Source organism: Enoplosus armatus, chromosome 9, assembly GCF_043641665.1.
Source record: "Enoplosus armatus isolate fEnoArm2 chromosome 9, fEnoArm2.hap1, whole genome shotgun sequence".
In the NCBI taxonomy this organism is placed as follows: Eukaryota; Metazoa; Chordata; class Actinopteri; order Centrarchiformes; family Enoplosidae; genus Enoplosus; species Enoplosus armatus.
In genome coordinates this window covers 9,230,761-9,252,328 of record NC_092188.1, presented here as the reverse complement: position 1 = coordinate 9,252,328, position 21,568 = coordinate 9,230,761, and the positions used below count along the sequence as shown (strand labels likewise).

At 43.9% G+C, this 21,568-nt stretch overlaps 1 protein-coding gene across 1 annotated transcript; it reads left to right on the top strand.

The window, feature by feature from the left end:
- The first annotated feature begins 321 nt into the window (after window positions 1-321).
- On the top strand, window positions 322-20,931 carry atp1a3b (ATPase Na+/K+ transporting subunit alpha 3b). Its single transcript, XM_070911298.1, has 23 exons — window positions 322-434; window positions 580-672; window positions 10,888-11,004; window positions 11,529-11,588; window positions 11,851-12,054; window positions 12,290-12,403; window positions 12,904-13,038; window positions 13,137-13,254; window positions 13,446-13,714; window positions 14,118-14,316; window positions 14,434-14,678; window positions 14,784-14,976; window positions 15,656-15,831; window positions 15,949-16,085; window positions 16,187-16,337; window positions 16,995-17,163; window positions 17,327-17,481; window positions 17,598-17,721; window positions 17,954-18,099; window positions 18,187-18,317; window positions 18,502-18,603; window positions 18,713-18,804; window positions 19,346-20,931. Exons 2-23 carry the CDS (start codon window positions 667-669, stop codon window positions 19,372-19,374), a joined length of 3,072 nt encoding a protein of 1,023 aa, XP_070767399.1. The 5' UTR covers window positions 322-434; window positions 580-666; the 3' UTR covers window positions 19,375-20,931.
- Window positions 20,932-21,568: the final 637 nt, after the last annotated feature.

The following is a 21,568-nucleotide window of genomic DNA, read 5'->3' as shown; positions in this document are numbered from 1 at the left end:
TCGGAATTCTGCAGTAAAGCAGGAGGGGCAGAATTGGCCTTCTATTGGCCCGCTTGGAGGCTGAGATGAAACCAATTGGTCAGCGATCCTTTCACCGATGAGACGCTCCGAATTATGATTGGCCAGTTGCGTGAGCGGTGGGCGGGTGTAACTGCCCCCTCGGTTCACTCATTTGCTTGAGGCGGCGCTTCCTCCACTGGCGGAGTGTTGCAGATAGAGGAGCGGAGTACTGCGGCAGCTGGCAGAGCCGCGGAGGGAGACCAAGTGCTAAAAAGGTAGCTGTGCGGCTCGTTAGATTCGCCGGTCTTTCACCGCAAGTATCAGAGAGCAAAGGAAGGAAGCGCATCCCCGCGTGATGCTCCGCTTGAGACCGCAATATTTCATTTGAAAGACGTCTCACTGGGGGAAAAGACTGTAGCCTAATCTTTTTCAAGGTTTGAGAGACCTTTTATTTAAACCTAAGAAAATTCTTTTGTCAGACCTATTTATTGATAACATCCCTGACGTCGTTTTCCTGGTAAATTTTTCATTTAAGCATCCCTGAAAAAAAACTGAGCATATTCTCTTTTATTTTTCAAGGCAAGGCATTTTGATATAATTCAACGTGAGGGGCTGACACCTCTCAAGCCGTGCATCACCTGAGAGGAGAAGAGTGACTGCGCCAACATGGGGGTAAGATTGACGATCCCAACTTTCTAACTGCGTTGTGTCCACCTGAAGTGGCCTGAGGAGTGAGCGGTAGCCTGATATATTATCCCTGACGAGGAAGGGCTTCAAACTGAGCCGTGATGTCATTCTTTTTTCTTTGTGGAAATCCCGTTTGTCTGAGTGACATTGACTGTAATGCGGAACCGTGTTTTACCCTGGTCTGCTAGACTGCGACAGATTGATGTAGCCGGTAGCTCCTCTCTAGTGCAGCTATAGAGAGCAGCGGCATTTAACGGCTGTCTTTGATTTGACTTTACCCTGGTTTTGACTTGAATAGAATATCATTGGCTCGTGTCCTTTGCTCTGATTCTCCATTTAAATAGGCCCGAGAGTGAACATAAATGAAAACAGCCTCAGAAGAAGAGGAAGTCTGCGTGATTTAGAGGTTATCAGTGTGTCATATGTATTTCATGTCTCTGATCGGCCTTACTGTGACTATAACCTTGCCAGCCATGGTAGGCCTAATCGGTTTATTCTTACCGAGAGCTCTCGTGTGGGAGAGAGGGAGGGCGGGGGGTGCACGTGTTAGAAACCTATTCTTTTCGCTCATCATTAACCTGTGGTTTTAAAAACTGAATTTTGTTACATTTGAAGGCACAAACGTACATAGTTATGCTCTATGGCGTGATGGATGAACACGGTGTACTGTGACCTCCTTCATGCCCTCGCTGTCCCCCCGCCCCCACCCATGTCCTCCCCTGCTGTAAACCCCGTTGGCACTGCCCTCTCTCCGGTCTGGTCCCGCGCAGAAGAAACATCTGGCGATGAACCGGGGAGATGCCGAGCCCATCGCGTCCTCGCAGTGGACGTTAGCAGCGGAGCATCCTCGGCACCCTCGATGACCCATGCGTCATAATGCGGTTACCGCGAATAAGCGCCTCACCAGCTTATTTCCCCTTTAATTTGTGACATAACAGGGACTCGATAATCACCAACAGTGAACACATTTACACACACTGCAGATTAAAGAAACGATGCGTTCAGTACACCAGGAACACGACGATGTGCTCGAACATTTGTCAGTATGGCTTCAGTGAGCTCTCATCTGCTGTGCGCACCGTTAAACCATTAAAAGCATCTGATCTGTTTCCAGTTATCTCGACAAACGTAGCCGGTTAGCCATGCAAATGAATCAGAGGAGGCTGGTGGAAAAACACAGCGACTGTCGATGTGGGCTATTGCGCAATTTCTGCTCCAACACCATCCTGCGGAAGGAGTTGTAATTTTTAATCTCCGACCGCGGTCTGTCAGCTCAATGCTGCGGTGGTGTGACGCTGCGGACAGGCGGCCATGCGGTACTGAGAGATATCTGCCGCTGTGGAGGCAGTGCAGGCCGATGTCATCGCAGTGACACCAGCTGATGTGGCCTCCGCAGCATCTGACATTTCTCTGCCGGCAGAGGCGTTCAAGATGTTAGATTTGGGGGGGACGAGAGCCTTCGGTCCGTGTCATTTAGATGTGAAAGCCAACCCGGCAGCATAAGTGGGCACTGCGTCAAAAGGGATGAGAGTGCAAAAAGTGCTTACGCATGTACTGCTGCTGTTTTGGAGTTTGGTAAAGCAGTGTGAGGGAGAGACGCCGAGTGGAAGTGTTGTGTCATTTCGGAAGATGCCGTTATAAAAGAGAATATGAGCGCCCCTGGCGATCTGTGAAGGTTGTTTCCTTGCCTTTCACTGGCTGCGCGCTAAGGTCACCCTGAATGGGGAAAGGGATGGATAGATGGCTGAAGGGATGGAGGGGTGGATGGATAAGTGTACCGCGTAAATTGTTATCACGCCTATCACGCGACTACACTTCCTTCTCTCGCTTTCTGTCTTTCTTCCACAAATTTCGCACTGGCGCACTGTGCGATGGCACAGCCAGCTGTCCTTTCCCAAGGCCGCAGGGGGCATCGCTTGCGACGTGCCTTCTGCGTCAAACCGGGGGCGGGGCCTCTGGTGTGGAAATTCCCTGTAAAGAGCTGTGATAGGCTGGCACGAGGAGTCACGCAGAAAGGACCGGGTGAATAGGCAGCAGTGATGCTATAGAGCAAAGCTTAGGCACAGAGATAGATGCTCTAAATATGGCAGAGCATCTCTAAAGGAAATGTCTTTGAGGTCTTTTCACTCACACACCTCCTCATCTTGCTCATGTTCATTGTTCTGCTCTCCGCATTGATGCAGCTATACATTACAGTCGCTGATGCTGATGAGACTATAGGAGGAACGTAAAGCGAGATGTTGGTGAAGGGCTGCATGCATGGATCGACTGCTGGTTTTCACCTTCAGACACGTGACGCTGATGGGGGGAGGGTGCCACTGCTGAGAGAGCAAGAGGGACAGAGAGAGAGAGAGAGAGGGGAAGGGCAGATAAGAAGGGACCGGTTTGCAGGTGTAGAGAGAGAAAGAGAGAGGGATTTAAAGTGACGGATGAGGCGTATGGAGGGGGAGGGCTGCCTGGCTGTATATCCTGTTACAGGATAATGACCTGAGGCTCACATTACCATGGCTCCTGTTTCCTCTTGCTGCGCCTTGTGGGATTGGTTATCAGGGGGACAGGAGACAGATGGGACAGGGAGAGAAGGGATGGGGTTGGGAGGATGATCCTCATAGGACATTGACTGAGGTGTGGTGGTGGAGAGGTTGGAGAGGTGTGGTGTAGGTGGGCTGGTGCCCCAGGAGAGATGGGGCATTAAAGAGAGATGAAGGTGTAGTAGTAGCACTGAGGCTTTGTCAGAAGGTCATACAGGCTGGTGACGAGGGGTGTGGTTGAGCTGCTTTGAAGGCAATATGGCTGAGGAGAAGCTCCTGTTCCCTCCAGTTCCCTATAAGACTTTGATTAGACTTACTAATTAGCTATGTCATGATATAAAGGTTTCTAGAACAGCGTGTGCTTTTACATTGGCTCTAGTGAGAAGTTAGAAGGTGTTGGTGGAAGGTAGTTCAGGATGTGTGTGGCCTCTGCAGAGGCCCAGCCCTCAGTTTGGTGCAGAGTGCTGCACATCCCTCCCTACTGCACCTGCTGCCTGATGCTGATAGGCTGCACTGTACCTCAACTGATTGGTCCCACGCGTTGCAGGAACCAATAGAAAAGCATGTCCAGGATCTGATGCCGCATGGTCTCTCTGACCACACAGCCAGCTGGGATTGTTTGGCCCTGTGGGTCCTAGGGGTCAATTAAGGTCAATATGGTGACCCTTTGAAATGCTCCTCCATTGTCCCTTTCAAGCCTCTTGAGGGTCTCTGATCAATAGATAGCCACTGGTATGAAGACATTGTCCTTAATGAGAATACTGCTGAAGGACAGAGTCCAGATTTCTCTAGTGCCTCAGCAAAAAAAAACCTGGAGCTAGCCTCTTGGCTAATGTGAGACTAACAGGACAAAGCCTGAGCTGTGAGCTCAGTAGCAGCTTGTGTAATGCTAATAAAATCCAAAGGTCAGTCCTGTCTCATTCATACATTGCTTTAAAACAAGATTACAGTAGACATAGTGATTGATAACAGTTTTCCAACATTAATGTGTTGATGGTCTCCCATAATGAGAGCGATTCAGAGGGGTTAGGTTGCCCGACTACAACGACATGACTAATTCAGGGTGTTGTCCTGGAGATGTGTGTATGTTTGTGAAGTGTGTGTGAGTGTAAATGTGTGCGGCTCTGTGTGAATACACCAAAGCACAAAGTGTAACACTGGGTAGCCACAATAGACAAAGGCCTGTTAAAATCAAAAACAGATCATTTTACAACATCACGCTGCATTTCTTTTGTATTCTGTAACCATGTAATGCTGCCAATCAGTGAAAAGTTCTTCACATAGTTTTAAGATGATAATTACTGTACATCCTGAATAGTGAATGATTTCCATTCAATCAAACATACCGAACATAACAGATCCTGGTATGTAAATGGGTATTTGGTTAAGCTGGTTTAGTTGCAGTTAGCAGCTGCCTGCTGAGGAGTCCTAAGGTGCCCACTCTCACACCATGGCGAGATGCCATGTTCACTACAAGATGAAGAACCAAGATTTACAATGCTAATCTAGACTAGGCCACATTTAGACACACGCCAAGACACACAAACTACAGAGCATGTATATCCCTCAGAGCTCACAGGGGTGGACAGTGCATTAAACAGAACTAAAGCTACACAGTTACTCTATTGTGTCTGAGGGATGAACAGATGAAGATGATGATAGGACAGATGGACAGGATGGAACAGAGTGGAGAGGGCAGGAGGGGTTACAATTTAAATTGGGATTTTCAGTTTGGGTTGTGTTTGGTTGCGTCTCTTGCCTTTGTTTATTTTTAGGTTTTGCAGAAAGCACAACACTGATTATTTGAGAGCTAAAGAGAGATAATCTCTCTCTGTCTCTATGTGTTTATGTGGTTTAGAGATTAAGATTTTCTCTTACTACTCTTAAACGGCCACAATCTTTTTACGTACGTATGTATTTACGTATACTATTCCATCGGATCAATCCATTACGTGTACTTGTACACCTTGTGTTTGATTTTAACTTCCTCACAGTAGGAACAGAATGTCCCCTGGGACTGTCGTAGTCACTGTCTATTTCTTCCAGAAACATTTTATACCATCTTTTCCCTTTCATCTTCATGTCTGATATCTGGAATCTCGTCCTTTTGAAGTCTGTTAACTTCGTCGAATAGAATGATAAGAAGCCTTCATATCACTCTCTAGGATGATACAGATAAGTGGAACAAATATCTCTTTTGCAAGGTATTCAAAACCTAATCACCTATTCACTTACTCAGCCATTCACAAAATCCTTTTTTTCACCAGGACCTAATGATAAATGTGGGGAGTGCATTTATGCATGTTGCGAGAGAAAGAAGAGTAGAGAGAGACAAAGAGAGGAAGAAGCACAGTGGGCTAATCCTGCATAGTAATCAGACTAGCTAATCCCAACAGCTATGTCCCTTGGCCCCTGGCCTGTGCCCCCCCCACTGTGGCCCAGAGCCCTGCCATCCTGCTGCTAGAAACAGCAGATGGCCCAATGACCTTGCAAGGTCACAAATGCACACGCACACACACACACACACACATGCATGCATGCAACGCCACACCACACGCATAATAGTATGTGTACAGATGCAGAAATTTAATTAAAACCAGCACGCATTTTAACATGGACTACTCAAATATTTTTATTAAAATTGTGTGTTCATACCTTTTTACACCTTTTTGCATTGTCATAAAGGTGTCTTAAATGTTGTTATTTTTTCCCTTTTTTATTTAATAATTCATAGAGAGGGACAGCCAAGTCCTGTGGAGATCCAGTTTTAATAGATTGAGTCTCAAGAATGCCTTAATAATAGAAAAACATACGTTATGTATGTACATTCTACAGTCTACTACTAAACTAAACACACAATAAAGCCATGATGTAGCCTTCACGTGGTCAGTGCAGAGAGGAAGTGTGAGTCATACGTATGTATGACAAATACTGTGGCGGTTGCAGAATGCTAAAAACAAAACAAAATGTGGAGCCTGGTGGTATTCTTCCACCTACAAACCACGAGTTCCACATGCAGAGAAAGAAATATCGCCCAACAGCATTCTGTCAGCTTGGAAACGTTTTTTCAATCAGTTCTTTAATCACTTCCTCCTGTTGCGTGCGATTAAAGGGGAAGAAAAAGAAGGCTACACCCCAGTCCCAGTCAAACCCACCATCATTGGGCATGCCTCGACCCGCTGTCTTTAACGTGCCACTCCTAACTTGAACATGTGACTTAGTGGGTACATGGTGTGCACAGTGTAACAGAGTAGTATCACTTGATTTCACTCTGCCAAATGCCAAAAGAAATTACAAGTATGTCGTTTTATGGTACGTAAGAAGTCCAGATTTGCCTTGAACGTGCTCAGTGCTCATTAAAGTTAGAAAATACACTGTTAACTGCCACTCTACATTTCAGGAAGATCTTGACAAGCTCCTTCCTCCTCCAGGACTCTCTGACTTTTTAAATTGTGTCGTATAATATAATTTCACAATCACTAGGGCTCTCTCTCTCATTCACTCCCTCACTCTCTCTCTGCCGCAATGCGTGTAGACGCTGCTCATACGGACTGTAGCCAGCACAGTGACTCACCTCTGCTCACACAGACACCAGCACACACAAACACACACCAATTCCTTGAATCAAATGCCTGTTTGTGTTATACAGCAGTGAATACAGTGTCCAGTTACAGGTGCATCAATTATTACTCATCCTTGATCACATCAGGGGATTCTGGGAGTACTTGGCCACTGCTGAGCTTCGTCGCCATGCCAATGGCCGTGCCGGTCACCATGGTTACTTGCCCTCCAAACACACTCACTCGTCAGAGTTGTTCACATGAGGACGAAATGCAAGGTTTAGCCTGGTTAGCCAGAGCAGGTCTACGGAATAATTTATGATCAAATCAAACACAAGCAGAAACGTGAAGCATCAGCTTTATTGAATTATTGATATTTTGAGCAGATTCTTATAAGCCAATATGTAACTGGATGTGAGTGATTGCAGTATGTAATTCGTAGAGGAGCATCCAGCGTTTTCATTTCCTGATGATGTCAGAGAAGTGTTCGTCTGTGTGCTTGTGGGAGAGCGAGCGTCTGTAATTCCAGCCACGGGTCTCTGTTTCCTTCCTCAGAACAGAGGGGGCTCATTACATTACCCAGAGCTGTGTGAGACAGCTGGACACCCACACAGACGCACACCGGCGGGCGCATTGTGATGTTTTCTGCAAATGAAAAGATACTCAGATTGTATAAGTACAGAATATGGACTCTGCTGAACTAAGCAATCAAGATGGAGATAATTAACTACAATAATAACAGATGTCAGGTAGACAGACGTGTAGTTTAAAGGCTTTAACTTACGGTTTTTGTTTTTAAAAAAATGTTAGCAACATACAGTAGGTGCAATATGGTGCAAGACACATCTTATCAGGTAGCAGGGTGTGCATGGAGGAGGGAAAAGGAGAGAATTAATGACTGAGTGGCAAGAACACTCACAAAGCAGCTATGCACTTAACATACTCAACATACTGTAAACACAGACCAAAGATAAATCAGCAACCTGTCTTTTTTCTGTGAGTCATGCTGATAACTACTCATTCATATCCGCAAATGTATATACACTTAAGGACAAACACGGACACCCAGAGTGAGAAAATAATCTAGTAGTATATGAGTGCTCAAAGTGACACACACACACACACACACACACACACACACACCATAAGTGAGGTTGTGCAATCTATTAGAGTGGGGTCACTGTGGGTCAAACACTGACACAGAGCCAGCAGACAAAGACTGCTGGTCAATATCTAATTAGAAGCATGATAGATGGGTGACAACAGCTCGTCCCTCTCTCACTCTCAGTCCCTTTCTCCACCTGCCTCTCTCGCTCTTTATCTGTCCCAGCTTCTCACCTCCCACTGATGTCTCCTTTTCCATGTGCCCAATCCTTTCAGTCATTCAGTGTCTTTACTTTTCACCACATATTGCTTTGTTTGGCACTCCTCTCCACCTCCCTGCCACCCACCTCTATTGTCTGGGCATATGTGTGTGTGTGTGTGTGTTTGTGATCGGGAGAGAAAAGAGAAAGACCTGTGTGTCCAAATTTACAGTATCAATTTCAGTGTGCATATGCTCAAAAGAGCAGGTGCACTGTTGAGCTGACAATGCTCCCTAATTATATTATATTTGCAGCGTTCCTCATTGTCTGTGGAGAAATTAGCCACAACAACAATATTATACCTCCAAACGCACACTTACACACCTGCCAGTCTGTCATCTTTGAGATTATGGTGCTTATTTGACACCTGATTAGAAGGTAAATCTGTAACTTTCTATGTCATTCAACACCTTTGATGTGTAAATAGAGGTATGGCGTCTTCATTCATTCAGTTAATCTCCAAGGAATGATACATACTACATACCTGTGGGTTTGCTAACACACCCACACACATCCTCTTTTTCAGTCAAACACACACATACTGGGTCTGTCTCAGAGGGGATGTGCAGCAGTACTTTTCCACTGCATCAGTCTCTGCTTTATGCAGCCTCTACCTCACCAGGCCTGCCTGGTCTTGCTGCGGCAAGATATTTGCTCACCTGCTCTTTTGTTGCAGAACTCTACATGTGTATGTGTATTTGCATGTGTGTGTGTGTATTCACAGTCAGGTCAGACAGCTCCCTCCCACCGACATGCTGCCCTCTGCCTGACATGCTTGAACGAACGGTTTTATTGTTTGCTTTGAATTCAGAAGCGATCGTTGAGCAGCCCGCACTCCACTATTAAGTGAGTGAGTGAGAGTTGACATCCACATGTTGTTTCACGAAGGCTTCTTTTTTTATGAAGACAAACCAGAAACACAGGTCTTTGTAACCACATACAAATTCAATAGGTAGAGGCATGATTTCACAAGGGTTTCACACAACAGCAGTACAATTACAGCTCCAGTGGGAAATGAAGTGGTTTTTTGACCTTTGGTAGTCACATTTTGACGCACTGCAGGTCTGTGTGTTTTGGTGCGGTTTAGTTGTTTGAGATGTGTGGAGGATTTGGGATCTCAATTCATACTTCCTCACTGGTTCCTTTGTAAATATGTTCGTTTGGTTAGTGACATTTTAACCAATTTATTTTAAAGTAAGCATACTTTTAAGCGTCATGTCAAAGAACAGATCAGTTTGCTTTCTTTGTAGTTCATATCTGTACTAAAACATCAGATGCAAACAAAGTAGTCAGACAGCAGATGCCTTTACTCTTTGCTCTCCTGAAAATGTTACTACCTGGTTGTACCACTAGAGGGTGCTTAGTTTATTTCTGGGAATTTCAGCACACAGTTGTTTTTTTATTTCCTGAGAAGAAACACACTGCCAGTACCTCTTATCTAATTTATCAATGAAATCTAAACCTTTAACCTCATCCACTGATCTTTTGACACACATGCCTTAATCAGAAATTAAGATTATTGTTGTCATTGATTATCAGTTGATAGGTATTGATGTTTCTGTCTGATTCAGGGTAAATGATGTGGCTTACATATCAGCTGGACTCTGCCACTCTCTCTCTCTCGAGTCATCAGTGTATATCTGACTATATTGATCTGCCACCAAGGGCAGTTTCCTTGGTCTGACCCACTCACACCTCCTGGGAGGGATTCTTGCCTCTCCATATCACCTCTGACCTTTGATGAGGGACATTTGTATTGATGCGGCCCAGCAGGCAGGCTGCTCTCCATCCGGGCAACAAGCTAGAGTTACAGTTACAGACCTAGAAGGACTAGAATGTGCAGTGCTGGAGAAAACCTGGGTTATTAATAGTCCACTTACATCTAGTTTAACAACATAAGCCAATTTCTGAGGGGACAATTATAGCAAGGAGGGTACCTGGAACAAAAGGCAGTGCAGTAAAGCAGAAGAAGACAAGGACATTTGATGTGTCTGTGCGTGTGTGTGTGCATACATGTACTTGTAATCTTGACATCAAGGTGTCTCTGATGTATAGTGTAGAACATACTAGAATCTAATCAGAAAGGCTTTGATGTGTATAAACAATTTTTGTCTGCTCTCCCTCATGTCCTTGATGCTTGCTGCTAGATTTATGAAGAAGACCAGGGAACGATTATTTAAAACCTGCAGGTTAAGCCATTTGCACTTGATTATGTTTTGATGTGTCCATCAGGCTGTTGTGGACATCAGAGTGACAATAGTTTGAAGTTCATATCCACGAGAGCAGACAGGAGGTGCATGCTTTAATGTTCGGTGATAGTGCCCTCTTAATGTAGATGTTTTTGTTCAGAATAAACAGAGCTACCAGGGTAATGCATTTACCTTCCACGTCTTCAATAATTCTTATGATAAAAGGTTTTTATGTTGTTCATCAGATGAAACGCTGTTCATCTAACAACTTCCTCATGAACTGAGAATAATTGAATATTACTTTCTGAGAAGTGCAGGCTACCGCACAAGGCCACTTCACAAGGACGCAACATTATTCACTGTATAGTGAAAGAGAGAAACCTCAAGGTCAATATGTCAATAAAGCCCACTGGCTTTGACAAAGTATAGTATTTAGTTAATATAATGTACATGTACAAGTCCAGAGAACAGTTAAGATTATACACAAAGGCGAACAGGCTACTATCTCCGTAATCTAGTCCGAAGGCATGTATAAAACATGTGTGTGTGTCTGTAGTATGGGCGGTCAGACAGTTACCGCGTTGCCACCACACAGGACAAAGATGACCGATCCCCCAAGAAGAAGAAGGGGGGAACCAAGGACATGGATGACCTGAAGAAGGAAGTGCCCATTGTAAGTAAAACCTTCTCTCATCTCTGAATACTTGTGGAACTGAATGTGGCCATAAAGAATGTTTGAGTTCCCTTTTTGATCCTGTCAGTCAAAAGCTGATTAATTTGACAGATACAATGGAGCTTATAGTAAATGAAACCAGCTCTGTTGGAGAGGAGGGAAATCTTTCTCATACAGGCCAAAACATTTTATTTTTGCTGGTAAGAGGGGTGACTTGTTATCAGGAGGTCGTCACTCAGATCCCACATCCCAGCGCAAGAAACAGACTCCTGGGTCGCCATATCTGGCTGCTCTGATACTCTTTTCTCTCAGGTGAACTGCATGCCTGGAGTAAATTTCTAATTAGCTTGTTTGCCATTAAGTTATTGGAAGTTCTGAAAAAGCTAAAAAGCTCAAAGCTCTTTTTCATCGCATAATTCCATGACTACAAATCTCTCAAATTTTCCTTGCATGCAAAACATGGCAACTACTAAACATACTGAACTACGCAGAGTCCTGATTATCTCTGTATTGTTTTTTTCCAGACGGAACATAAGATGTCCGTAGAGGAAGTATGCAGGAAATTCCAGACTGACATTGTCCAGGTGAGTTGATGATATTACGTTCTCTCAGTATGTACAGCCATGGTTTGAGACTGTTTTTCCAGTTGGCCACTAGGTGGCATGACGGTACGTTTGCAGTTTTTGTCAACTGACTATCCAACCTAACAGTCCCCTAGACTCCAAAGTCACACTAAAGAGATATGTGACTGTTAAACAAATGTGTGTTTTTGTTGGCTTTGCATCAGTGCAGACTTGCCTTTCCTCTGCTGACTCCACACCCCAACCCCCTCTGTGCTCCCTCCAGGGACTGACCAATGCCAAGGCAGCAGAGTTTTTGATCAGGGATGGTCCCAATGCTCTCACCCCTCCTCCCACCACCCCGGAGTGGGTCAAGTTCTGTCGCCAGCTGTTCGGTGGATTCTCCATCCTGCTGTGGATTGGCGCCATCCTCTGCTTCCTGGCCTACGCCATCCAGGCAGCCACTGAGGACGATCCTGCAGGAGACAATGTGAGCAATCCACATACACACAAACAGTCACACAGATTTTGCACACACACATATTCACATCTGCCCCATCTACACCTCATTAACACATGCGTCACACTCCTGACTCTGAGGTACAGACACAAATAACACCTCGGCAAAGCTATTTTAGCATCACACATATTGTGCCCAGTGCCTTCTCACAGCCCACACTCACATATGTTTGACTTTGTCTCTCTGTCTTTGTCTCTCTCTCCAGTTGTACCTAGGTATTGTGCTCACAGCTGTCGTCATCATTACTGGTTGCTTCTCATACTTTCAAGAGGCCAAGAGCTCCAAAATCATGGAGTCTTTCAAGAACATGGTGCCTCAGGTAAATATGTGTTTGGTCAACAGAAACCGACTTATGTGGAAAAGCGACGCTGATCATATAGCATTAAAAGTGAATACTATTTTTGGAAACAATTGGCAGACACCAGAAATTATAGGTCGTAAATACCCAGTTAATGTGACTTTATGTATATGGACACTTGGAAGCAGAAAAACTGTTGCCTCTATTCATGTGAGACTTCACACTTTACCACTTTGCTTGCCACTAAGATAGAGGGTAATTACTGCACATTGCAAAAGGAGGTGGCACAGCTGGAGGCTGCCACTCTCATTCAGCAAATAGTTATGCATACTGTGTGTTTTGATTGCGATTACATTAAATTTGATGAATTCTTTGTTCACGGTACATTTAGTCAGACAGTTTTTTCACATGCAGGGATGGAAAAGGTCTTTGCTTTCTGCTGTAACTGAGACCATGTTTCTCTAAATGATGTCCAATGAGTGTGTGTGTATTTTCTAACCATCACTGGTGCCTCCCTGCAGCAAGCGTTGGTGATCCGTGAGGGTGAGAAGGTACAGATCAATGCTGAAGAAGTGGTGGCCGGAGATCTGATTGAAGTGAAGGGAGGAGACAGGATCCCTGCTGACATCAGGGTGGTTTCTGCTCATGGCTGCAAGGTACACACACAGACACACATACATATACACACACACATTCAAAGTCTTGCTTCTTGTCGGATGCAACTACATGTTTTACTTTTTCTGTTTCCCATTAGGTTGATAACTCCTCACTAACAGGCGAGTCAGAGCCTCAGAGCAGGTCACCTGACTGCACCCATGACAACCCCTTGGAGACCCGAAACGTTGCTTTCTTCTCCACCAACTGTGTGGAAGGTACTGTCACCATGGCAATAGTGTTACACGCTGTTATTAACTTGTGTGCCTGTGGTTGGATTTTCTTTGCTCTTAGACTAACATTTAATACATAATTGTGCTTTGAACTGAGAAAATGTGTTTATATGACTAGTCACACAGGTACAAATGATATTTCACAACATTATATTTCTGTCCTTTTTCCAAACCAGGCACAGCGCGTGGCCTTGTTATCTGCACTGGAGACCGCACAGTCATGGGTCGCATTGCTACTCTGACCTCTGGCCTGGAGACCGGCAAAACCCCCATCGCCAAAGAGATCGAGCACTTCATCCATATCATCACAGGCGTGGCTGTCTTCCTGGGTGTCACGTTTTTCATCCTCGCCATCATCTTGGGTTACTCCTGGCTGGAGGCTGTCATCTTCCTCATCGGTATCATTGTGGCTAATGTGCCTGAAGGGCTGCTGGCCACAGTCACTGTAAGTGGGCTTCTAAATTAACATACTTTGGTGCCATATGGTATCTTTTTTTTGCAATCTGTTGTTGTTCATTTCTTTTGGACAAATAACATTTTCTTGATTTTATTCATTTCTTTATGTTGACCATCTCTATACTTTCTTTGTTTGTTGTTCCGTTTTGTTAAATGTACTTAAGGGTCTTAAGTATTGCGTAGCTTTGGTGCTATTTTTATTGTATTTCTCTTTCATTTTGAAAGTTGTTATAGAAATAAAGACTTACTTGGTCACTTCTTATTTAATTGTTCTGTAAGCTCACTTATTTTAGCATCAAGGAACAGTGAAATTCTGTTTTGGAGCTTCATAGTTGATACATCCAAACAATGATAATTAACATAGTTTAACATCATCTTGTATATGCCTGCAGGTATGTCTGACCCTGACTGCCAAACGTATGGCTAAGAAGAACTGCCTGGTGAAGAACTTGGAAGCTGTGGAAACCCTGGGCTCCACCTCCACCATCTGCTCTGACAAGACAGGCACCCTGACCCAGAACAGGATGACTGTGGCCCACATGTGGTTTGACAACCAGATCCACGAGGCCGACACCACTGAGGACCAGTCTGGTAAGTGAGGAGAGGGCATACAGACACCTCTGAAGAACTATGTTACCACTGTAATAGATAAATGATTACTAGAAATCCTGATGGTTAATAATACCCACTCTTACATTCTTTCTGCAGGTGCCGCTTTTGACAAGAGCTCAGTGACATGGCTGTCTCTGGCTCGCGTCGCTGGTCTGTGCAACCGCGCTCAGTTCAAAGCAGGACAAGACTCATTGCCCATCCTGAAGCGTGATGTGGCCGGAGATGCCTCAGAGTCCGCTCTGCTGAAGTGTATCGAGCTGTCCTGTGGCTCAGTCAGGACGATGAGGGACAAGAACAAGAAGGTGGCTGAGATCCCCTTTAACTCCACCAACAAATACCAAGTAAGTAACGGGTTGGTCCATAGCTGTGTATGCAAGACAAAACCCACATATGCACAAACACTCTATTCACTATATCAAATTTTCCTTTCCGTTCTCCTCTTCTAGCTTTCAGTGCATGAGACAGAGGATCCGAATGACAACCGTTACCTGCTGGTGATGAAGGGAGCACCTGAGAGGATCCTGGACCGTTGTTCCACCATCCTGCTACAGGGCAAGGAGCAACCTATGGATGAAGAGCTGAAGGAAGCTTTCCAGAATGCCTACATGGAGCTGGGAGGACTGGGAGAGAGAGTACTGGGTAAGGACAGATAGAACTGGAAGGAGGTAAAGATGGATGGTCAAAAAAAATTTCCACTTTGCTTAGTAATTCCTCATTCCATAATACACTTACAAAAATTATACATACAAAAATGCCACTACTGTTTGTGAAAACCATGTATCTCTTAAAATGTCAACTTTTCATTGGCTAAGAAAAACAGCTTTGTGACAACACATTTATCATATTGTCTAATGGGTTTTTAAATGGTTTCTGCAACACAAGAGGAAGAAGAATTTTGTCAACCCAAAGAGGAACATCTACATCCACAGAGAAACATCTTCCGTATAAAAAAAAAGTAAATCACTCAAATCAAATTAGGAAATACTTTTTTGTCATTGGACAGCGACAATATGTAAAGGACATCAGTTGCAGTATGTCTAATAGTGGTGTACTTTCATTAGGTCAAAAACTTACCTTAAATTGCGAATCACAAAGTTTGCGACGGCTCAAAATCACACGCAAAGCAGTTTTTTTTAACTTAAGATCTGTTGAATTATTAAAAATAGGTACTATTCAAGTGTATTTTCTGAAGACTGAGTATTGGAAGTCATGTCAGAGGTGAAGTAAGGACAGGGATAGAAGATCTGGGTTGATCCTTAGACCTTATTAGGCATCACAACAAGTCAAACACTAAATTACACATTTCTTTTCCTGCCAGGTTTCTGCCACCAGCTGCTGCCAGAGGACCAGTACCCCAAGGGCTTTGCCTTTGACACAGATGATGTCAACTTCCAGACAGACAACCTTTGCTTTGTTGGCCTCATGTCCATGATCGATCCTCCCCGTGCTGCTGTGCCTGATGCTGTTGGCAAATGCCGATCTGCTGGTATCAAGGTGAGCACGCCTAATATATGATTTCTTTATTCCTTACAGTGTTTTATTATAAGGTTCTATTTGTGCCTTTGAGATCATGTAATGAAATGTCATTTTCGTTGCTCTTGTTGTTATTAGGTCATCATGGTCACTGGAGATCACCCAATCACAGCCAAGGCCATTGCCAAGGGTGTGGGCATCATCTCAGAGGGCAACGAGACAGTGGAGGACATTGCAGCTCGTCTCAACATACCTGTCAGCCAGGTCAACCCCAGGTAAAGACTTTTCACAGAAAAACACAGAAAAACAAGCACACAGTCATATAAATGCCGGTGAATTATGAGACCTGCATCAACGATTCAATGTCTGTTTTCAGGGATGCCAAGGCCTGTGTGATCCACGGTACAGACCTAAAAGATCTATCTCAGGATCAGATGGACGACATCCTGAGGAATCACACAGAGATTGTCTTTGCCAGGACCTCCCCACAACAGAAGCTCATCATTGTGGAGGGCTGCCAGAGACTGGTTTGTAGCATTTTGAGATTGTTTGATGAATGCACAATAAATGTTTGGTATAACTTGAGCAAGCAGAAGTCAAATCTCTAATCCAAGCCGGTTGAATAGAAGACAATGTTTTTTATTTTTCTGGCAATTATATTGGAAACATTCAGAGACTAGACTTTTAAGTGTCAGTATACTTTTACAACAGCAGATGGCGCTAGTTATCTATTGAATGAGGATTCCCTGACTGATGCATAAAACTGTGAAATGGTTATATTGTATTTGATACCAGAAGGCTTTAGTTTCATTTGATTAACATTAAATTCATTCATTTGAATATATTTTATTGAGATTTAAATGTGACAATTTCATTTAAAAGGTGTAAAAACAATATATATTGGCCTACGGTGTTTTATTTAATGGGTTATGCTCTTGTTAAATAACATTCAAGTCTTTATAAAGACATCTACTTTCCCCAAAGCAGATCTTGAAAACATTGAGGTTGTTTTAAAATGACACCAATACAGTTTATTCATGACGTCATATGAATGAAGAGTATTTATTTTGTTTCAATAAGTAGGTCTCTCTAAAAATCAAGGTACCTGGTTAGAAGAGGGATAAATAAATCTAACTTGTATTTATTTATGCTATATAACCTAACTCCTCCTTCTCCTCTCCCAGGGTGCCATTGTAGCTGTGACAGGTGATGGTGTGAATGACTCCCCTGCGCTGAAAAAGGCCGACATTGGTGTTGCCATGGGAATCTCAGGCTCAGATGTGTCCAAACAGGCCGCAGACATGATCTTGTTGGATGACAACTTTGCTTCCATTGTCACAGGAGTGGAAGAAGGTGAGAAGACCGAAAGGACAGAACTGGAAGACAGTGAACATTTAAAGCAATGAGAGAAAGTTGAAGTTCTAGAAAATGTGACCCTTGATTGGCTCTATTTTTTGCCACAAGAGCCAAACAGTAGGACTTACTACATAATGTGACCTGTCTTTTCACCCTTCAGGCCGTTTGATCTTTGATAACCTTAAGAAGTCCATTGCCTACACTCTGACCAGCAACATCCCAGAGATCACCCCCTTCCTGTTTTTCATCATCGTCAACATTCCCCTGCCACTGGGAACCATCACCATCCTCTGTATTGACCTGGGAACTGACATGGTTAGAGCTGATTAAACACTCATTGTCTACAGCTTTATGCTCGCACCAAATACATCTCTTGTTGCTATGACACGTCATGCTGTACTAAAAGTTCACATTTCCTCCTCTTCCCTCAGGTGCCAGCTATCTCACTGGCTTATGAAGCAGCTGAGAGCGACATCATGAAGCGTCAGCCCAGGAACCCATTCAGGGACAAGCTTGTGAATGAGAGGCTTATCAGCATTGCCTATGGACAAATTGGTAGGTGAAATGAAGACAGCTACTGCTGATCCAGTCTGTGAATTGTCTTTGATCTGGATTTGAAGTTTGATCTTGGTTGCCTGAAAGTGATTTTGTGCTAAAATCAACTTTATTCCCCTTTGCTGTTCACAAGCAACAACAGCTGTATTAACTTTGAACCTATCTGCAATGTTTTTGCGAAATCTACATTAGGGAAGTTAGAAAACGTCAAAATCTGTATGTTTTTCCTCAGGTATGATCCAGGCTCTGGGAGGCTTCTTCTCCTACTTTGTCATCTTGGCTGAAAATGGTTTCCTGCCCAGTCGACTAGTAGGCATCAGGCTCAACTGGGATGACCGCTCTGTCAACGACCTGGAAGACAGCTATGGGCAGCAATGGGTAAGTGTGTCGTTTCTGTGAACTTGTAGGTGTGTTGTGGGTTTTGTTACTCTATCTCACTGACTGTCTGTCCTCTCCTGCCCTCAGACATACGAGCAGAGGAAGATTGTGGAGTTCACATGCCACACCGCCTTCTTTGTCAGTATTGTAGTAGTGCAGTGGGCTGATGTCATCGTCTGCAAGACCAGACGTAACTCTGTATTCCAGCAGGGCATGAGGTGAGTCCAACAGCTGTACAGTGATACCAATATATGTATACAGTTGCTAGATTTCAAGAATCTTGGCACTTAATTTATCTTTTTTGCTGATAATCATCAGCATGAAATTATCTAAATTATGGTGACATGTATCTCAATTTCTGCATCATAATTTCTTCAACATTTGTTGTGTTTCTCAACCCAGGAACAAGATCTTGATCTTCGGCCTGTTTGAGGAGACAGCCCTGGCTGCCTTCCTGTCCTACTGCCCAGGCATGGACGTGGCCCTCAGGATGTATCCTCTAAAGTGAGTGCCATTACCACATGTATCACAGTCACTCTGATATTACGATGTATGGTGTTATCTGTTTACTTGATCATTTTTAATCCTTGTGGTTCTCTTGTCTTGCCCACAGACCTACCTGGTGGTTTTGTGCGTTCCCCTATAGTTTTCTCATCTTTGTTTATGATGAAGTCCGAAAACTTCTCCTCCGCCGGAACCCTGGAGGTTAGTAGCTTTTTCTCTCAATAAGCGCATTACCCCTTAAGCCAAAGTTTCTTTCAAGGAATAGTGCGACAACAACACGTTGTGGTTGTACAGGGGTAATGTGCTGGACTTTTTCTTGGTTTGGCGTGACAACTTCCTGGAGTCTCAGCTGGTTGCCTGGCAAACTCACAGCACTCACTGCACCCAGCCCAGATATTGTCCTGCACATAAAACCTGTGTAAAAACCACAACATGTAGTTTTTACACTTCAGTTTTTGTACAGAATAAACAAGAAAACATGTTAATTGGTGAGCTTTAGAGGTGGTGGTTGGTAGAGATGTTACCTTCGGACAGAGCTAGGCTAACTCTTTCTCCCTGTTTCCAGTCTTAGATGAAAAGTCAGTTAGCTTAGCTTAAAACAAAGTCTCTGGAAGAATAAGCATATTTCCCAAAATGTTGAACTAGTCATTTAACTAATGCTTATTCAATGGAAAGTCTTCATAAAATATGTAAATTAACTGTGACCTTTTCCTTTGTGTTTTTCCTCTCATTTGCACTCCAGGTTGGGTGGAAAAGGAGACATACTATTGATCGATGGAGCATCTTTGCTCAAACCCCCTACATCTTCCACTTATTTCTCCCCCCAGTCACTCCATCCCTGGCAAGACACACCTCCAGATGCCCCTGCCCCTTAAAGACAAAAACCGCTTTGAAGCAATTTTCATCACAACTGCCCCAAAGATTAAAAACAGCAAAAGCACCTTTACAACTTTCTACATTGACCCGCCCCCCCCCCTTCTCCCCCATCTCCTATGATACTCTTTGCATGTGTTCTCTCACTGCTGTGTACATAAACCAATATATCTACCAAACGGCAGCTGCATATTGTGTATGTAGATTTGAATGAGCTAAGGATACAAAGGGAGTGTCTATGCTCTGCAAAAAAGGGCCATCCAGCTCCTTCCCCCTCCCCGTTCTTCCCCTGCTCTCTCCCCCTCGTCTTTCTCTATACCTTCGTTCCTCTCTCTTTTCCCCCCTCGCGAACCCTTTGCTTGTCCTCCAATCACACACAGATATAAAGATCACACAGTGAGATCCCACCGCCGACACCACTTCGACTGCCACCTCTCGCCTCCGTCTCCTGTCTGTGGAGGACCAGCGGAGTGGTCATCTCCCTGTCGTTCTCCCTGCGTCCATTTTTCCTTCTCTTCCGTTCTCGACGGCCACAGTGTTGTTGTTTTTTAATATGTGGGGTACGGGGGGGTTTCAATGATTTTACTTGTCTTTTTTATTTCTAAGACGAGAGGGGGGGGGTATGTGAGAGCTGCTTTTCCTCATTTAGGCCTAACAAAGCACACCCCATGGCGTCCTGTCCCTCCTCTCTCCCCCTCTGTCTCTCACACCCCTCCCCTCCCCTCCCTCTTGCCCCATTTGTCTCTGTTTGTGTGCACTGTGTGAACCATTGTCCTTGTTAATAACTATTACAGTACACCCCCCCCCCCCCCCCCCCAAGTTGGTAAATACAATTCAATCTTTCTGTGTGCTCTAGGAAATCTATATAATTCTATACTGAATTTAAATGAAACAATAAAAAAACTCATGTTGAAAAACAGCTCAAGAGAGACATTCATGAAGAACATCAACAATATTGATGAGATAGGAAAAAGCAAGAGATATGTGTCTCTCTTTTTGTTTTTTGTTTGGTTTCAGTTATTTTTGCTGGTTTTTCAGGAGGCTACTCTAAAACTGTAACAGCAGAGCAGGGTTTTAGGCTGTGTTTTTACCAAAAGACCCAAGACACCAACCAAGGCTTTCAGGTTCCTGTCACTGCAGGTGTGCCGGTATGATGTGGTGCAGTGTGCTGTGATGTGGTGAGTGGTGATGATGAGTCCACATGCCTGGGGTCTATTACCGGATTGGGTCCAGCTCTGGTTAAGTCCAAGTCCTGGTATAGCCCGGTCCGGCCTGGGTCTGTGTGCATGTATGTGTTGGAGACCAGTGAAGGGCCAGCGGTCTCAGGCTGGGTCTATCTCAGATGGCTGCAAGAGTTGAAATTCAAGAAAAAAAAAATACACGACTAGTAGAACATGTGTGTCAAATAAATGAAACCAACACCAATAAAACATCTAGAACATTTAATACAACCTAGACCGGTCTGTGTGTCTTTCTGTCTCTGTTTTTACTCGTAGAAAACTCCAATTTATTAGAGAATAGAATCATTTTCTTATCTTTTAAATCCCTCAGTCTTTGTCTTTCTTTCCTGCTCTGTCTTAATGGCCTATACTATGCATCATTCATCAAGATTGCATATTATGAAAAAATATAAGGAATTTTAATGCCATTTCTTACAACAGACCTGCAACAAATACAGCCTTGGTGAACACCTTTACATGTTCCAATTTTTGTTAAGACTGCACAAAAGAGGTGTTGATTCATCCCTATGGTAAAAGTGAATTTATCACATTAGTTAGGCCTTATTACTGTCAATTTTAAGATGTTAATGATTTTACACCCTTGCCCAGTGTCTACAGGATAGCTTCCATCATGAACTGAAACATCAAAGTAATTGCAATACCCTATATATCAGACTCACTATTATTCCAACAAATATATTCAAATATGAGTTTGAACTATCTGACGTTATTTTAACACACTTCTGAATGGACTTGGATACACACGAGTGGTGTACAGCACAGCAGAAATGAGAAAGTAGAAATATGAGGATGGGGTGCCACCTAGTGTTGTGAATTCATATGCACTTCACCCTGCATACTGCATAACGTTG

Excerpts from the sequence above, each read along its gene's own strand:
- atp1a3b (XM_070911298.1), top strand. Across the intron at positions 12,404-12,903 it reads TCAAGAACATGGTGCCTCAG|CAAGCGTTGGTGATCCGTGA; the intron begins GTAAATATGTGT and ends GCCTCCCTGCAG. Across the intron at positions 18,604-18,712 it reads CTCAGGATGTATCCTCTAAA|ACCTACCTGGTGGTTTTGTG; the intron begins GTGAGTGCCATT and ends TCTTGCCCACAG.